We start from the raw sequence: 15,218 nt of genomic DNA on the forward strand, positions 1-15,218 counted from the left end.
AGTGATAAAAACAAACTGATGGAAGAGGCCACAGGGGACAGGGGAATACAACAGGTATATATAGTTATTGTTCTGCTTTCAGAGGCCTGTAAAAAATATATAGTGCAATCCTAAAACGAGTTACACCTTTCTAAAGCCACTGATTTTCAAGAGTATAACTCTTGCACTGTTCACTATCTAATTCTCACAACCCTGCCAGTACAAAGTGATCCAGTAATTAAGTAGATTTAATAACTCAGACTGGTACAAATTGTGTTACATATTTATACGGCACATATATAGCCCCAACCAGCTGTGTAAAAGCTCACCAAAACATCTGGGAAAACCATTTATTTTTTAAATAAAACCATTTTTATAGCTAAAGCAGTTGGATTACTTATCTCTGTTGAATAAAATAATCTATAAATAATTGAACTCTAATCTTCAGTCTTGGCTATTTCTTTCGACCAGTCTTTGGTGCCTTCTCTAGGCCCTGGATGTATTTGCGATTTATCTGGTAGTCCTCTGCAACAAAGTCAAATATTAACAAAATAACCCATCTGTATTGGTAATTAAAACACTTCACACACAGTAGGATTTGCAGCTTGATACAAAAAACTTACGAATGCAGCTTGATACAAAAAAATAACATACAAATAACAATTAGGCCTATTTTTTTAAAAAAAATTAATTGTATGAGTCTTTCAATTAAATGGGTATACTTTTTTTAGAAGACATACAACTGTTTCATAAAACAGGCACCATCTCTAAAGGCACTCCCACTATGAAAGAGGAGGAACCCGCAAGTATGCTTCTACTGTCGTTTCTGGTTCATTGCACTGTTTAATGTCATGTTAAATTGCTTATATATTTTGTTTCAGCTCTATCAGATTGCTGCTTCTTTTCAAATTTCTGCAAGCCATACCCTGTTGTATTGTTTATTCAATGTCCCAGCCATTGATTGTATTGACTTACACTGTGTAATCCGCCTTGAGTCTCAGTGAGAAAGGCAAACTATAATTTATTTATTTATTAGATTTTTAGTCTGCCCAGCCCAATGGGCGGGCTCAGGGCGGAGAACAACATTTTAATTTACATAAAAACATATAAAAGCAGATAAAACATGACAATAAAATTTAAAACACTATATACAATAAAAACTTCTCAGATCGCAATGGAAGAGTTACTTCATTTCAGACATGGCCCATATATCCATATCTATAGATATATATAGGGTGGCGGACAGATCTTTTTAAGTCAAGTCAAGTATGGTCAGCGGGGGCCCAGCCTAGCTTCCACCATATGCCTGGCGGAACATCTCTATCTTACAGGCCCAGCGGAAGGATAATAAATCCTGCTGGGCCCTGGTTTCATTAGACAGAGAGTTCCACCAGGCCGGTGCCAGGACCAAAAAGGCCCTGGCTCTGGTCGAGGCTAGGCAAGCCTCCCTAGGACCAAGGACCACCAAGTTTTTTGTGTGTAGAATGAAGTGTCCTCTCGCGTATATTTAGGGAGAGGCAATCCAGCAGATATGCTGGAGCCAGTCCACATAGGGCTTTATAGGTCAGCACCAAAACCTTGAACCAGACCCGGTACTCAACTGGTAGCCAATGCAGCTGACATAATATAGGTGTTATATGTTTCCCTATTGGGACTCTTGCAATCACCCGTGCAGCAGCATTTTGAACCAGCTGTAATCTCCAGATCAAGCCCAAGGGAAGCCCTGCGTAGAGTGAGTTGCAGTAGTCTAATCTAGAGGTAACCGTTGCTTGGATCACTGCTGTTAGGTCGTGGATCGACAGGTAGGGGACAAGCTGCCAGGCTTGTCTCTGATGGAAAAATGAAGACCGGACAACTGCTGCGATCTGTGCCTCCATAATCAAGGAGGCATCCAAGATCACCCCCAGGCTCCTCACTCTCACAAGCGGTGCAAGCGGCACTCCATCAAGAACAGGGAGCTGGAGTCCCGTACCCATGGACCCCAGACCCACATGTGGGACCTCCATCTTTGTGGGATTTAATTTCAACCGACTCTGCTTCAACCACCCAGTCACAGCTTCGAAGGCACGCTCCAAGACATCCAGGGCAGAGTCAGGCTGGCCATCCATCATCAGATGTAATTGAGTGTCATCGGCATATTGATAATTAAACAAACAAACAAACAAAGCTTCTCCTGAGATGGTGCATGGCATCAACAAATCTACTGCTTGGCTAATGGGAGAGACTTCTTAACTGATCACAAGATTCTGATCTGAACCAGCTAATCCCAATATTGCAACCCCATGTGCTACCACTTTTCTAGTTACTTACCCAGCAACAGTTTAGCAAGATGGTTGATTTGATTGCCTTGTATCTGAACCTGAGCTCTGTCCTTGGCTCCTGGGAGTGTGTTGACTGTGGCACTGGCCTGGACCCTTTGCTGAAGAATATTGGCAACAGCTTGTGGATCTAAACCATACAGCTCCAGATTCTTAATTATTGTTACCTGTGAGCAAGACAGAAAAAAATGTATCGTGAGCTAATGGCAGTCTATTATACTATTTTACTTTCACCTGAGGCATTCTATTTTTATAGGCAAGTAGCACCAGTAAGCCCAAAATCTGTGTCTATAGGATGTTAGTTTGCACAAATAAATGGTTTATAACACCAATATATAAATTTACCAACGTCTTCAATACCTAGTGGTTTCAATACATGATACCACAAATGCTTTAATGCACCTTTTAGATCTATATAGCGACTTTTTAAATGCAAATTGGAGCTGGGCAGTATTAGCAACAAAGTCGGCAGATGATACCAAATTATTCAGGGAGGTGACAAACAGGACAGATTGTGAACAGCTCTAGGAGAATCTGTTTAAATTGGGTGACTGGGCAACAGTATGGCAAATGAAGTATGACAGTGTTGAAAAGTGTAAGGTAATGCAACAAAAAAAATCCTAACTTTAAATATATGCTGATGTGATCAGAACTGGCTAAGAGAAGAAAAGATCTTGGGGTTGTAGTGGAACACCAACTCAGTGTGCATCAGCAGTAAAAAGGGAAAACGTCATGATTATTAGGAAAAGAATCCTATACATAAAGCCAAGCCGTGTTGGCAAAGACTCACTGTGGGTGCACCTGTACCAGGATAAAAGGTCAACTGTCGGCGTGGCAGGCCTCTGAGGGGCCTTGGAGGTGGCAGGGAGGTGCAGTGTGGAGGAGCCCTGGCCCCACCCTGTGGCCTTCCTGCCACCCCCACAGCCATTGGAGGGCTGGGCTGGGCCTCCATGCCACCGTCGGCAGGCCTCTGAAGGCCTGTGGAAGTGGTGGGGAGGTGCAACATGACGGACCCTCGCCCGTCCCCATGTGGCCTTCCCACTGCCTCTGTGCTGGCAGTGGGGCCGTCGGAGGTCCATGCTGAGCCTCTGTACCGCAGGCGGCAGGCCTCTGAAGGGTCACAGAGATGGCAGGGAAGCACAGGGCAGGGGAGCCCTGTGTGCCCCCCCCCCATGTGGCCTTCCCAGGCCTCTGTGCTGGCTGTGTAGCTGTTGGAGGGACACACCTATGCAGCCCTCCCAAGGCCCTGCTATTACAGCCTGTTGTATTTATTTTCACAACGGGCTCTGCCGCTAGTTGAAAATAAAAGGACCAATATTGTAATGCCCTTGCACAGATACAGCCTCATTTGAAATAACATACAAGTTTGGTCACTGTCTCTCAAAAACATATTGCACAGTTGGAAAAAATGCAGATTGAAACACCTGGAAAAATTGCACAGCTGGAAAAAAGGGTTGAAACACCCCTCCTATGAAGGAAGACTGAAGAGTCTGAATTTTCAGTTTAAAAACACAGCTAAGGGGGAGAAGAGACAGGATAGAGGTAAAATTATGCTAGGACACTATGAGCTGCACAGGTTTTTTTAAAGCACACACACACTTTACATCTAAATTGAGCTCATCCATGGACTCCTGACCAGGACAGGCTTCAAACCCTAATTCATCCCAGGTTTGTAATCATAAATCATGAACATCACTATGGACAGCGTAATGTATTAGCTTAACATCCCCGCCCTCAGGCTGCTCTCCAGTGGCAAAGGAGTTAGGTAAAGATGTAAACCCCAAAAATACAGGTCTGCAAAAAAGTAAGACAAGTGCTGTTTGAGGAGAGAAAGACATAACCCTGGGGTGAAAAGACTGTGCCAGTAGTTCTTGTCAGTCTGCAGGAACTAGACCGATGTCCCACCCATCTTTCTTTCCCCAGGCATGTAACAAGGAAAGCAGTCTGGCCTGCAAAGGGCATTTCTAAATTAGCCAATTTGTATACATTGTTCAGTAATGCAAGAGATATATGAACAACGGGCTCTGCCGCTAGTTGAAAATAAAAGGACCAATATTGTAATGCCCTTGCACAGATACAGCCTCATTTGAAATAACATACAAGTTTTTATCTTAAAAAAGATATCATAGCACTGGAAAAAGTACAGAGAAGGGCAACTAAAATGATTAAAGGGTTGGAACACTTTCCCTATGAGGAAAGATTGAGGCGCTTGGGGCTCTTTAGCCTGGAGAAAAGACGACTGAGGGGAGACATGATAGAGGTTTACAAGATAATGCACGGGTTAGAGAAGGTAGAGAAAGATGTGTTTTTCTCCCTTTCTCACAATACAAGAACTCGTGGACACTCTATGAAATTATTGAGCAGTCGGGTTAGAACAGATAGAAGAAAATACTACTTTACACAAAGGGTGATAAACACATGGAATTCGTTGCCACAGGAGGTGGTGGCAGCTACAAGCATTGCCAGCTTCAAGAGGGGACTGGACAAATATATGGAGCAGAGGTCCATCAGTGGCTATTAGCCACAGGAGATAGATGGTATTCTCTTTGTGGGGAGGTGGTGCTCTGTTGTCTTGGTGCTGGAAGGAAGGCAGTGGGAGGGCTTCTGGTGTCCTGGCCTCACTGACAGTCCTTTAGATGGCACTGGATTTCTAGCCACTGTGTGTGACAGAATGTTGGACTGGATGGGCCACTGGCCTGATCCAACATGGCTTTGCTTATGTTCTTATGTAACAAAGCAAACCAAGTAAGTTATTACCTTGCTCACTGTAGAAGTCTGAAGTAGTAGACTTTGCGCAGAACACTTCTTCCTGACCTACATCTTTTCCACACTGTGACACTGAGAGATCTCTATCTTTTGGTGCTACACCTCTGAAGATGCCAGCCACAGCTGCTGGCGAAACGTCAGGAACTACAATGCCAAGACCACGGCAATACAGCCCGGAAAACCCACAACAACCATCGTTCTCCGGCCGTGAAAGCCTTCGACAATACATCGAACACTTCTTCCCTTACCTTTTTATTTGATGATCGCTGTGCTATGGTTATATCAATGGGGTCAATATTTCCTTTCCTCACTATGGGTTCATGCCCTGCAAAGGTCACCTGATGGAAGGACTGCAGATGGTTGAGACACCTGTCAGAGAGTTATCATTAAAGAGTTAACCTGCCCAGTACAACCTGAAGGGATGCTAGCTGTCAGCATGTCTGGCTTTGCCATTCCTGCAGTACTTAAGTATCAACTAGATCTTTTGAAGGAATACATCTGTACATTACAGCTTTGTTTATCTGTAGGTGAGGCAGTATAGGCTGACACTGGACTATGTATGAAGCGCAGCTACTAGCAGGCAACAGAGCCACAACGGGGAATAAGTTATGCCTGAAACATGGTAGTTTGCTAGGCTGTGGTGCTCCTCCTCGGTGTTTCTCTGGATGTTGGCCTTTAGTTTGCAAAATCTGAGCAAGGCTATCAATGATGGGATATTTTGAGATCATTAATTCATAGGGTCACCATAAATCAGAAGTGGCTTGATGGCTCATCATACTCACTATGCACACAGGATTTGCATTTAGCCTCAGGTTCAACCACCTTACTGGCTGCTTCACGCAAGAGAGTTCTTGATGTTGTATAGGAATTATGTCCCTTCAGATATATCATGAGAAATATGCCCAAGGCTTAAGTTGTACCACTGTCCAGGCCTCGAGGCTCTTTACAACAGTGGGCTTAGAATATTTACAACATTCCAGAAGTGTGCTCCGAGTACGATTGGATGTGCTGGCCCTCAGCACCAAGTAGACACAACTTGGGCCACAACCCATTAAAGACAAGCACTTCCCAGGTTTTCAAGCAATCATGAGTATGTCCTGAGCCATCTAAACAAAATGTATCTGAAGCATAGAGGAGACACATAAAACCTGTTAAGAATTAGTTAAGTTAGTCAACAGTGAAGAGGGATTCTATCTGTGTGTCCTTCATTTCCAATACTTTTTTCAAAGTCTATAGTCATGCTGCCCATGGAAATGGGGAATTTTTTAGCATGTGCTGGAACAGATTACTTCATGTAATGCACACAGGCAAAGAACTCTGTTCTGGCTTACACACCACAGAGCACCAAAGTACTAGGTACTTGCTTGGCCATATGCTGATTTAGACCTATGAGTGATTTCAGCCTTCTTGACATTACTGAATACTCCCACATTGCATTAAAAGCAACCAAGAGAGTTATTAACAATACTATCAAATACTCTTTCAATATAAGAAGAGTACGCAGGGAGTCATTTTTAATGGCTGCCCATCAAGAGCCAGTTTGGTGTAGTAGTTAAGAGCAATGAGACTCTAATCTGGAGAACCAGGTTTAATTCTCCATTCCTCCACTTGAAGCCAGCTGGGTGACCTTGGGTCAGTCACATTCTAGGAGCTCTCTCAGCTCCACCCACCTCACAGGGTGATTGTTGTGGGGATAATAACAACATACTTTGTAAACCGCTCTGAGTTAAGTTGTCCTGAAGGGTGGTATATAAATCAAATGTTGTTGTTATCAATGCACTGCAATGTGATGGTTTGCATTATATGAGAACCCAAGGCAAAGGCTACAGTTGGCCTTTAGCACACTAGAACTCTCTTTCCTTACCTGCTAAAAAGGTCATCCCACTTGAGTGCTGAGATTTCATCTTGCTCTGATTTGTTCAACAGGCAGTCACACAAAACAGGATTCACCTTTACAAAGCTGCAGTCAAATAATATTAAAAAGAAGCTTGTTCTCTCCCCACTATCTGTTCACTGATACTGTTTGCCTCTTCAGCATATTATTAAAAACTGGATTGGAATATCTAACATTTGCAAACTCCATCTTAGACCCCAACTGCCCCCTTGGCTAGTAAAAAAAGACTAAATGACAAAAGCCCTGTTTACTTATTACATTTCTGAATGTCCTATGTTTGGCTCTCCTCCACCTGGGCAAAGAATTAGCCATAACTTCTCTTGAGCTGAAGACTACATGTCTGTTCACCGCTATACCACAAAAGAAGGTAACTGGGCTGTGCGTGCAAGAAAGCAGGCTGTTCCAGCTAAGGTGTCACACACTGCTTTAAAGCCTTCAGTTGGGATGCAGTATTAGGGTACACTTACATCCAGCCCACAGGCACAACCTCTGATGGCAACTCACATGGCAGCAAATTGTGCTCATTTCCTTTCTATAAAAAAGACAAGTACAGGCCACGTGTATGACTGAAAAGGCAGAGATTTCAATGCCAGAAAAGGTGCCTGTTTTTTCTAGCAACGCTTCCAACATTTTTAGTTTAGCATTAATGTGCTGATCCAAGAGCAAAGGAAGCAACAGTACACCAACAGTCCCTCTAGACAATCCATGCTATTGGCACAGGCAAAGAAACTGGTATCCTACTCTCTGCTCAATACAGCCTCAGTTTTTACATACTTTTTGTTTGTTGCATCAACCAACTCATTAGTCTTCACATAGTCGATAACAGCACTTCTCACTTCACTTCCGGAAAGGGTGTCGCCTTTCCTGTAGGTAAATGGAACTTTCATTACTTGATCTGTTATACTTTTGAAACGCAATCTTTAGTATGTGCAAATCAGATTCTGGAAAAACTTCCTATTACAGAAAGATTTCAGAACAACTTCTCTTTTTTAAAAAAGTGAGGGAAATGGTTCAATCAAACCAGACTCTTGAAAGTGCCCCTCACCAAACATTAATGATTTAGGGGTTTTTCTTTCCTGGTAGGCCATTTCCTCCAAACTGTTATACAGATAGCTGGCCAGCTACAGTTCTGGCACTGCTTTTTCCCCTAAGGCTATGGACAGACATACACACCCACATACACACCCTTAAGCACTTGACTGTTTCCCCTCTCTAGACGTCCTGGGCCATGGTATTAGGCAAAGAACAATGGGATGAGACAATGCAGATGATTGGTTTACTTAAATGCCTTACTTATATCTAGACTCCTGGAACAAGGGTGCCATTTTGGATGAGATACCATAGAGCGGTATTATCTCAGGAGGGTGGTACAGCTGCTCTCCATCAACACCTTTACAATCTTGGGCAGGTGATTCAGATGCTGCTATTTCAGGTACCAAGAAAGATCTAATGCTGAAATACAAAGGGGGAAAATCAGTTTCATATTGTTTACTGGAGACATACTGTGAAGGCTAACAAAGCTAAGAGACAGGAAGGACAAGCCTCTGCTCTTCTGCCTTGGAGGCAATAAACGCTCTATATCTCTCTTCACATCAGACAGTACCATGTGAAAGTCCCAGCACCAAGTTGTTTAACAAAGTTCATGCTTATTCCAGCTTCTCGATCAATATCTGTTTCCCTAAAATAAGCCTCACGTGTGGCTATTAATAAAACGTGTGTGTGTTTGTGTGTGCCAAAATACAATCTAAATAATATTCCTGAAGAATTTAAAAACCACATAAGGAACAGATTTGCAACACTAAGTTTAATTGATCATGAGCCAGAACAACTATGGGCTGAAACCAGAGATATTATCAAGGAAGAATGTGCAAAGACTATTCCTGTAGCCAAAAGAAAGGAGAAACCTAAATGGATGACTGAGGAAACTCTTAAAATTGCTAAAGATAGATGAGAAGCAATAGCGAAAGGCAACAGAAATAAGGTCAAAATTCTAAATGCAGCTTTTCAGTGGCTTGCATGCAGAGACAAAGAAATCTATTATAATAACCAGTGCAAAGAAATAGAAGAGAACAACAAAAAAGGAAGAACAAGAGACTTGTTCCAAAAGATCCGAGAAAGCAAAGGGAAATTCAAGCCACGGCTTGGGATGTTGAAAGATCAACATGGAAATATAGTATTTGATCAGGACAAAATAAAGGAAAGATGGAAACAATACACTGAAGAACTATATAAAAGAGATGGAAGGATAACAGATACTTTTAACGAATCTTTGGATGAAGAACCAGAAATCCTAGAAAGTGAAGTAAAAGCTGCACTCAATGCAATTGGGAGAAACAAAGCACCTGGAGTAAATGGAGTACCAGTAGAGCTATTTCAAGCTACAGAAATGGAATCCATCAGAATCTTAACAAGAACATGTCAACAAATATGGAAAAAAAAACAATGGCCCACAGACTGGAAACGCTCAGTCTACATTCCAATCCCCAAAAAAGGGGATGCCAAGAAGTGCAGCAGCTATCGGACAATTGCATTAATTTCCCATGCAAGCAAAGTGATGCTCAAAATTATACAGCAAAGACTCTTACCATTTATGGAATGAGAAATGCCTGATGTTCAAGCTGGATTTAGAAAAGGAAGAGGCACCAGAGATCACATTGCAAATTTATGATAGCTAATGGAACATACCAGGGAATTTCAGAAGAAAATCAGCCTGTGTTTTATAGATTACAGCAAAGCTTTTGACCATGCGGATCATGAAAAGCTATGGAGAGTCTTAAAAGAAATGGAGGTGCCACAACATCTGATTGTTTTGATGTGCAACCTGTACTCTGGACAAGAGGCTACTGTCAGGAGGGGAAATTGAATGGTTTCCAATTGGCAACAGTGTCAGACAAGGATGCATATTATCTCCCTAAGAGTATATCATAAGGAAATCTGGATTAGATCTATAAGAAGGTAGAGTGAAAATTGGTGGGGGGAACATTAACAATATGAGATATGCAGATGACACCACATTACTAGCAGAAAATAGTGAAGACTTGAAACGACTACTGAAGAAAGTTAAAGGAGAAACTGCCAAAGCAGGATTACAACTGAACATCAAGAAGACAAAAGTAATTACTACCGAGGAATTACACAATTTTAAAGTTGACAATGAGGAAACTGAAGTTGTTCGAGACTTTTCTATTCCTTGGCTCAATCATCAACCAACAGGGAGACTGCAATGAAGAAATTAGAAGATTGAGACTTGGAAGAGTAGCTGTGAGGGAGCTAGATAAGATCCTTAAAAATAAAGATGTCTCTCTGGGAACCAAGATCAAGGTAATCCAGACTATGGTATTCCCCATTTCCATAGATGGATGTGAAAGTTAAGACAGTAAAGAAAGCTGACAGGAAGAAAATTGATTCATTTGAAATGTGGTGCTGGAGGAGAGTTTTGTGGATACCATGGACAGCCAAAAAGACAAGTGGGTACTAGATCAAATTGAGCCTGAATTCTCCTTAGAAGCTAAAATGACAAGACTAAGGCTATCGTACTTTGGTCACATCATGAGAAGACAAGATTCTCTGGAAAAGTCAATAATGCTAGGAAAAGTGGAAGGCAGCAGGAAAAGAGGAAGACCTGAAATGAGATGGCTTGACTCAATAAAAGAAGCCACGTCCTCCAGCTTGCAGGATCTGAGCAAGTCTGTTAAAGATATGACGTTTTAGAGGTCTTTCATTCATAGGATCGCCATAGGTAAAAGACGACTTGACGGCACATAACACACACATTTCTGTTACCAGAACTGCTTTTTATTATAAGGGGGAAATTAGCTTTAGCAGTCTGTAACTTAAATTTAGCGCGGATCTTAACCTATGTTTACGGAGGTCCCGATCCCAGACACTCTAGTGAAAAAGAGGCAGACAAGGAGTAAGGTCCAAACACGTGTATTGAGTGTAGCGTAAGCCTAGCTTGCACAATCATACAAAGAACATACAAGGTCTAAGAAATACAGAGTAGGAAATACAGAGACGTTCGCATTAGCTGGTTCCCAACGATGATAGGGGGAATACTCACTTATCCTGAAGCGAAGCAGAGACACAACAGCGAGGTGGCCCAATGCCAGCACTGGAACCACAGACGGACAGCAAGGAAGTCTGGATAGGAATGGCCTAAGCACCGAGTGGTCTGGGAGACCAGCTTAAATACCCCAAAACGTACCCTGGGGCTGGTGCTGTACTTGGTGGTTCTCACAGATTAAAACAAAGGGTCTAATGGGCTACTGAATGGCTTGGATGGGCCACTTTGGTAATCAGATTGTGATAAGTGACACCTCAGGAAGAGGGGACAAAAGAGGGAGGGGGAAATCCAAGTGGGCTGAAAGGATGTTCCAGCGGACAGGGCTTGTCCTGATGTCATCAGCTTTGGAATGCGGAGGTTTCTTTGAGATGCATTCTCTAAGTGCTTGGGATGGTCGGCACTTAGTTCCTTCTCCGGGGCGGCTCCTAAGATATGCAGAGCGGGGCGAGGGGCTCTCGCTGCGGACGTGGTGTGCCCGCTTCGCCGAAATGGCTTCCCAAAGCAGTCTTCTTCCCAGGGTCTTCTGGCTGCCTGAGAACATGGATGCCGGCTGGGCATAGCTGGGGCTGAATAGCAGGCTGCCCGGTAGCGAGGGCAAGCTCGGCGACCGACCCGCGGGAGGCTCCAGGCGGGAACTGACCAGGGAGCGCCTAGCCAGGCTCGCTGGAGGTTTCCCCGGCAGGCGCCCGGCTGCTAGCCGCGGCTTGGGCCCATATGAGGCAGGCTTCCATGGAGGCAGCGGGAACAACACTTTAAAACACAGTCCAAAGCAGGGAACAGGCACGGTCCGTGGCAGATGGCAGTGCAGGCACGGGGCACACTTGTAACACAGTCCAAAGCACACTGGGAGGTCCAGATACAGGTTAGGGCAGGGTTGCCCAGAAGGAGAGTCCTTTGTGCAGTTATCCAAACATGGAGTCAGTAAACTACACAGTCTATTACAGCAGCAGGGTAATTGGCACGCAGGCAGGAAACTGACACGTGTATCAGAACACACACGTGCAAAGCAGTCTTTGTGCAGCAGTGAAACAGTAACGCAGGAAACTTTAGCACAGTTCATAGCAGGCTTCAAAGCAGGGGAGGGGGCCTACTTGGCAACAATTCCCCCCCTCGGAGACCCCGGGACGTCAGGCGCGCGGGTCTCCGAACTTGACTTCAAAGGCGAGGTGGTCGGCAATGTCCGGTGGTCGAGCTTCGAGCGAAGAAGGAGTGGGAAGGGAAGGGGGAGGAGGCGTCACTCAAAAATTTAGTTTGGAGAACCACCTAACCGAATAAGTGCAATTTAGATCAGCCAATGGGCTGCAGGTCTCTGGGTTCACACCAGGGGGTGTGCTAAGTGCAATTGTCAGAATAGATAGTAATAATTCATAAGCAATAGCAATTCATAATTACATAAGCAGTAATGAGCAATTCATAGCAATGAGTAATTCATATGCAGTGGCAAATTCATGGGTATAAGGTTAAAAGCGAAGGCAATTCATGAGCCAATTCATGAATACATGATTAAAAAGGCGAAGGTAATTCATAAAAGTACAAGCAATTCATAGATAGGTGATAATTCATACAGGATAAAAGTGAAATGTGCAAGCATGGCATAATTCATTGTGGGGAGGCTAATTCATAAATGGTTAAAATCATAAATACAAATATATATATAGGATTAAAACAATAATTCAGGAAGTTAAAACCAATTTCATAGATGATAGCAGCAGTAGTAAAAGCAAGTGCGGGGAAACAATCCATGAGGGGCAAGCGGCGGAAGGGCTCATAGGGGACAGAAAAATAAACTCTGCAATTAAAAGACCAATTCATACAGTCAAATTAAAACCAAATTCAGACAGTCTAAAACCAATGTTTAAATACCCAGTAAAAGAGACCGTTCAGGAGGGGTCTCATTTAAAACCAAATTCATAAAACGGTAAATAGGCTAGAATTACCTCGGCGGAGGGAGTCAGGTTAAAAAGGCAATTCAAAAGGTTAAAATCAAATTCATAGGGATAAAGTTCATGGGCGCACTTGCAATAGATAGAGAGAGGGACTAGTTCGGGGCTAAATTCATGGGAGTTAAAATTCATAAAAGTAATGGGAAGAAATTCATAAAACCATAGAGTAACAAAGATCACAGACGGCTCAGTCCGCAGTACAGCTGCTGGACTGGGTTGCATATTTACAGGAACAAGCAAACTTAGTCCATGTGCTCCAAAACACACTTCCACCCCCCCTTGCTGTCTGCGTCAATCCGCAGAGCAGGGTCGGTGGGCGGCGAGAAGGGCTCCAGGCACACAGTTCTAGTCCTCATGGAGGTGGCGCTGCTGGCGGTCGTTTGGAGACGGGCCGTGGGCTGGGAGGCAGAGAAACATGTCCCCCCCTAGTCCACAAGAGGGCCTCGGAGCGGTGTCCAGCAGCAAAGCGTCCATGGGGCCGGTGCAGGATTCATACACATAATAAACATAATCATAGTTCATACCGGCACAAGCAATAAAACAAACAAGGGTTAAAGGAGGGCGCCAAGAATAACCATTAGGGCAAGAGTGGGTCTGGATTGTAATGATCCAGACGGTAGGACAGCTGGAGTTGCTGGAGCTGTCGGCGGCTCCAACAGCCCAAATAAAGTAATGAGGCACATAATAAAACTTGAAAGGCCAAGATAACAATAATCGGGTGCAGAGCCAAATTGTAAATTCCAGTGGCAGTGGGGCTCCAGCCAAAGAGGGTTTCCCACCACGAATGCTCGCCGGTGGTCTTAATCCGCTGGACCAGATCCAAAATCTCCTTTCCGTTGTGGGACACAATCAAAGCAGTAGTGTCCCCGTCCCTCTGGATGCTCTGGAGGGTGCGGTGGAGCTGCGGGTGGGCCAGGAGCTCGTGGATTAATTCCAGACCGATGCCAAGGGAGATGGGCTTCACATGTCGATAGATGGAGGGTGCCACCAGGATCTCTTCTTGGGTCCAGACCGGTACCGTGTAGGTGAAGTCGCAGGCTGCCACCGAAGACAGGTTGCAAAAGCAGCGGTTGACTCCCGGGATCACGGGCTTGAGCTGGAACGAGTTCAGGATCACAAAGTCGCAGGCCGTTCGCACGCAGGCACATCCTTTCCCAATGTAGACCACAGCGGAGCCGTTCTCCTGGACGACCTCGAAAGGGCACTCATTGAGGGCGTTGACTTGCGGGGCTACACAGGGGTGATGAGGTGCGAAGGCTTGGTCTTGGCAAATGAAGCCGGTCTGGTCTCGATGCTGGCACCCTTGGAGGCTGACGAGCTGCCATCCGGTCGGGGTGAAGCGGGCCCAATGGTCGGGGTGGCGGGCGTAGAGGACTTCGGTGTTGCTGACTTGGAGTCCCAGAGGCACGACTGGATACACGTGGAATGACTCGTGCGCACTGGCCGTTAATAAAAATAATTTAAGCTCCTGGGTGGTCGGTGAGAATGAGGAATTTACAAGAGACCACCAGGATTCAAGCTCCAGTTCAATGGGTGACAATTTAGGCATAATCAATCTTTTAATTTCCAGGGGCAAATGCCCATCCGTGGCTTGCCGAATTAGCCCCATGGCCACAGCCTGATTTAATTGTTGGGCTTGCATACATGCCATGGCTATTGACATGTTGCGTTCCAAAGACTGTGTCCCTTTGAGCAGCAGAGAAAAATCTCTTTCAATTTGACTCTCCCAGTTAACTAAAATGGAGCTGATCTCGTGTTGCCCATTCGAAATGGAATTTAGGGACTGCACCACCGGTTTACCTAAGTCGGAGATGCTAGTCGTGACATGGGCAAACTTATTAGCGAGAGTCTCAATGTTGACCGAATCCATGATTGCTAAGCCTCCGGCTGCAGGAGCAGTCCAGTCGGCAATGCTTCGTCTGGCACGCGAGAGAGAGGGGGAGGGATTGATCCACAGTTGTAGCCATGCATTCCAACCCTTGCTACCGGCCTCCAGATAGGGAGCGCACTGCGGCAGCCTCTGGGTTATATTTAACTCAGCTAAGTCTATGCGGATCTCTTTTAAAGACATTTGCGGGCGGACTAGAACTCTCTCTCGAATGTCAGTTTTCAAAACATGGGAGCCCACTATATGCGTGCCGCCTTGGCTTAATTGTTCATTGCTAGCAATCAAAGGGTCAATTTGGATGGTGTGGGTCTCCTGGGTCCGGATCAGCAGGGAATAATTGCCTGGTTTGTGAGTCAAATTTACAAAG

At 44.6% G+C, this 15,218-nt stretch overlaps 1 protein-coding gene across 1 annotated transcript in view; it reads right to left on the reverse strand.

Annotated features, from left to right (window-relative positions):
* Positions 1-209: 209 nt before the first annotated feature.
* The window catches only part of EIF2D (eukaryotic translation initiation factor 2D), a 44,183-nt gene continuing 29,174 nt past the window's right edge, over positions 210-15,218 (reverse strand). The window contains exons 10-15 of the mRNA XM_054980630.1: positions 8,251-8,409; positions 7,732-7,821; positions 6,928-7,023; positions 5,312-5,432; positions 2,290-2,464; positions 210-504 (exon numbers count right to left, since the gene is read on the reverse strand). Of these exons, the coding sequence (XP_054836605.1) occupies positions 434-504; positions 2,290-2,464; positions 5,312-5,432; positions 6,928-7,023; positions 7,732-7,821; positions 8,251-8,409 (712 nt within the window). The 3' untranslated portion in view covers positions 210-433. The remainder of the gene's footprint in view (positions 505-2,289; positions 2,465-5,311; positions 5,433-6,927; positions 7,024-7,731; positions 7,822-8,250; positions 8,410-15,218) is intronic.

This window comes from Eublepharis macularius, chromosome 5 (genome assembly GCF_028583425.1).
Source record: "Eublepharis macularius isolate TG4126 chromosome 5, MPM_Emac_v1.0, whole genome shotgun sequence".
Classification (NCBI taxonomy): domain Eukaryota; kingdom Metazoa; phylum Chordata; class Lepidosauria; order Squamata; family Eublepharidae; genus Eublepharis; species Eublepharis macularius.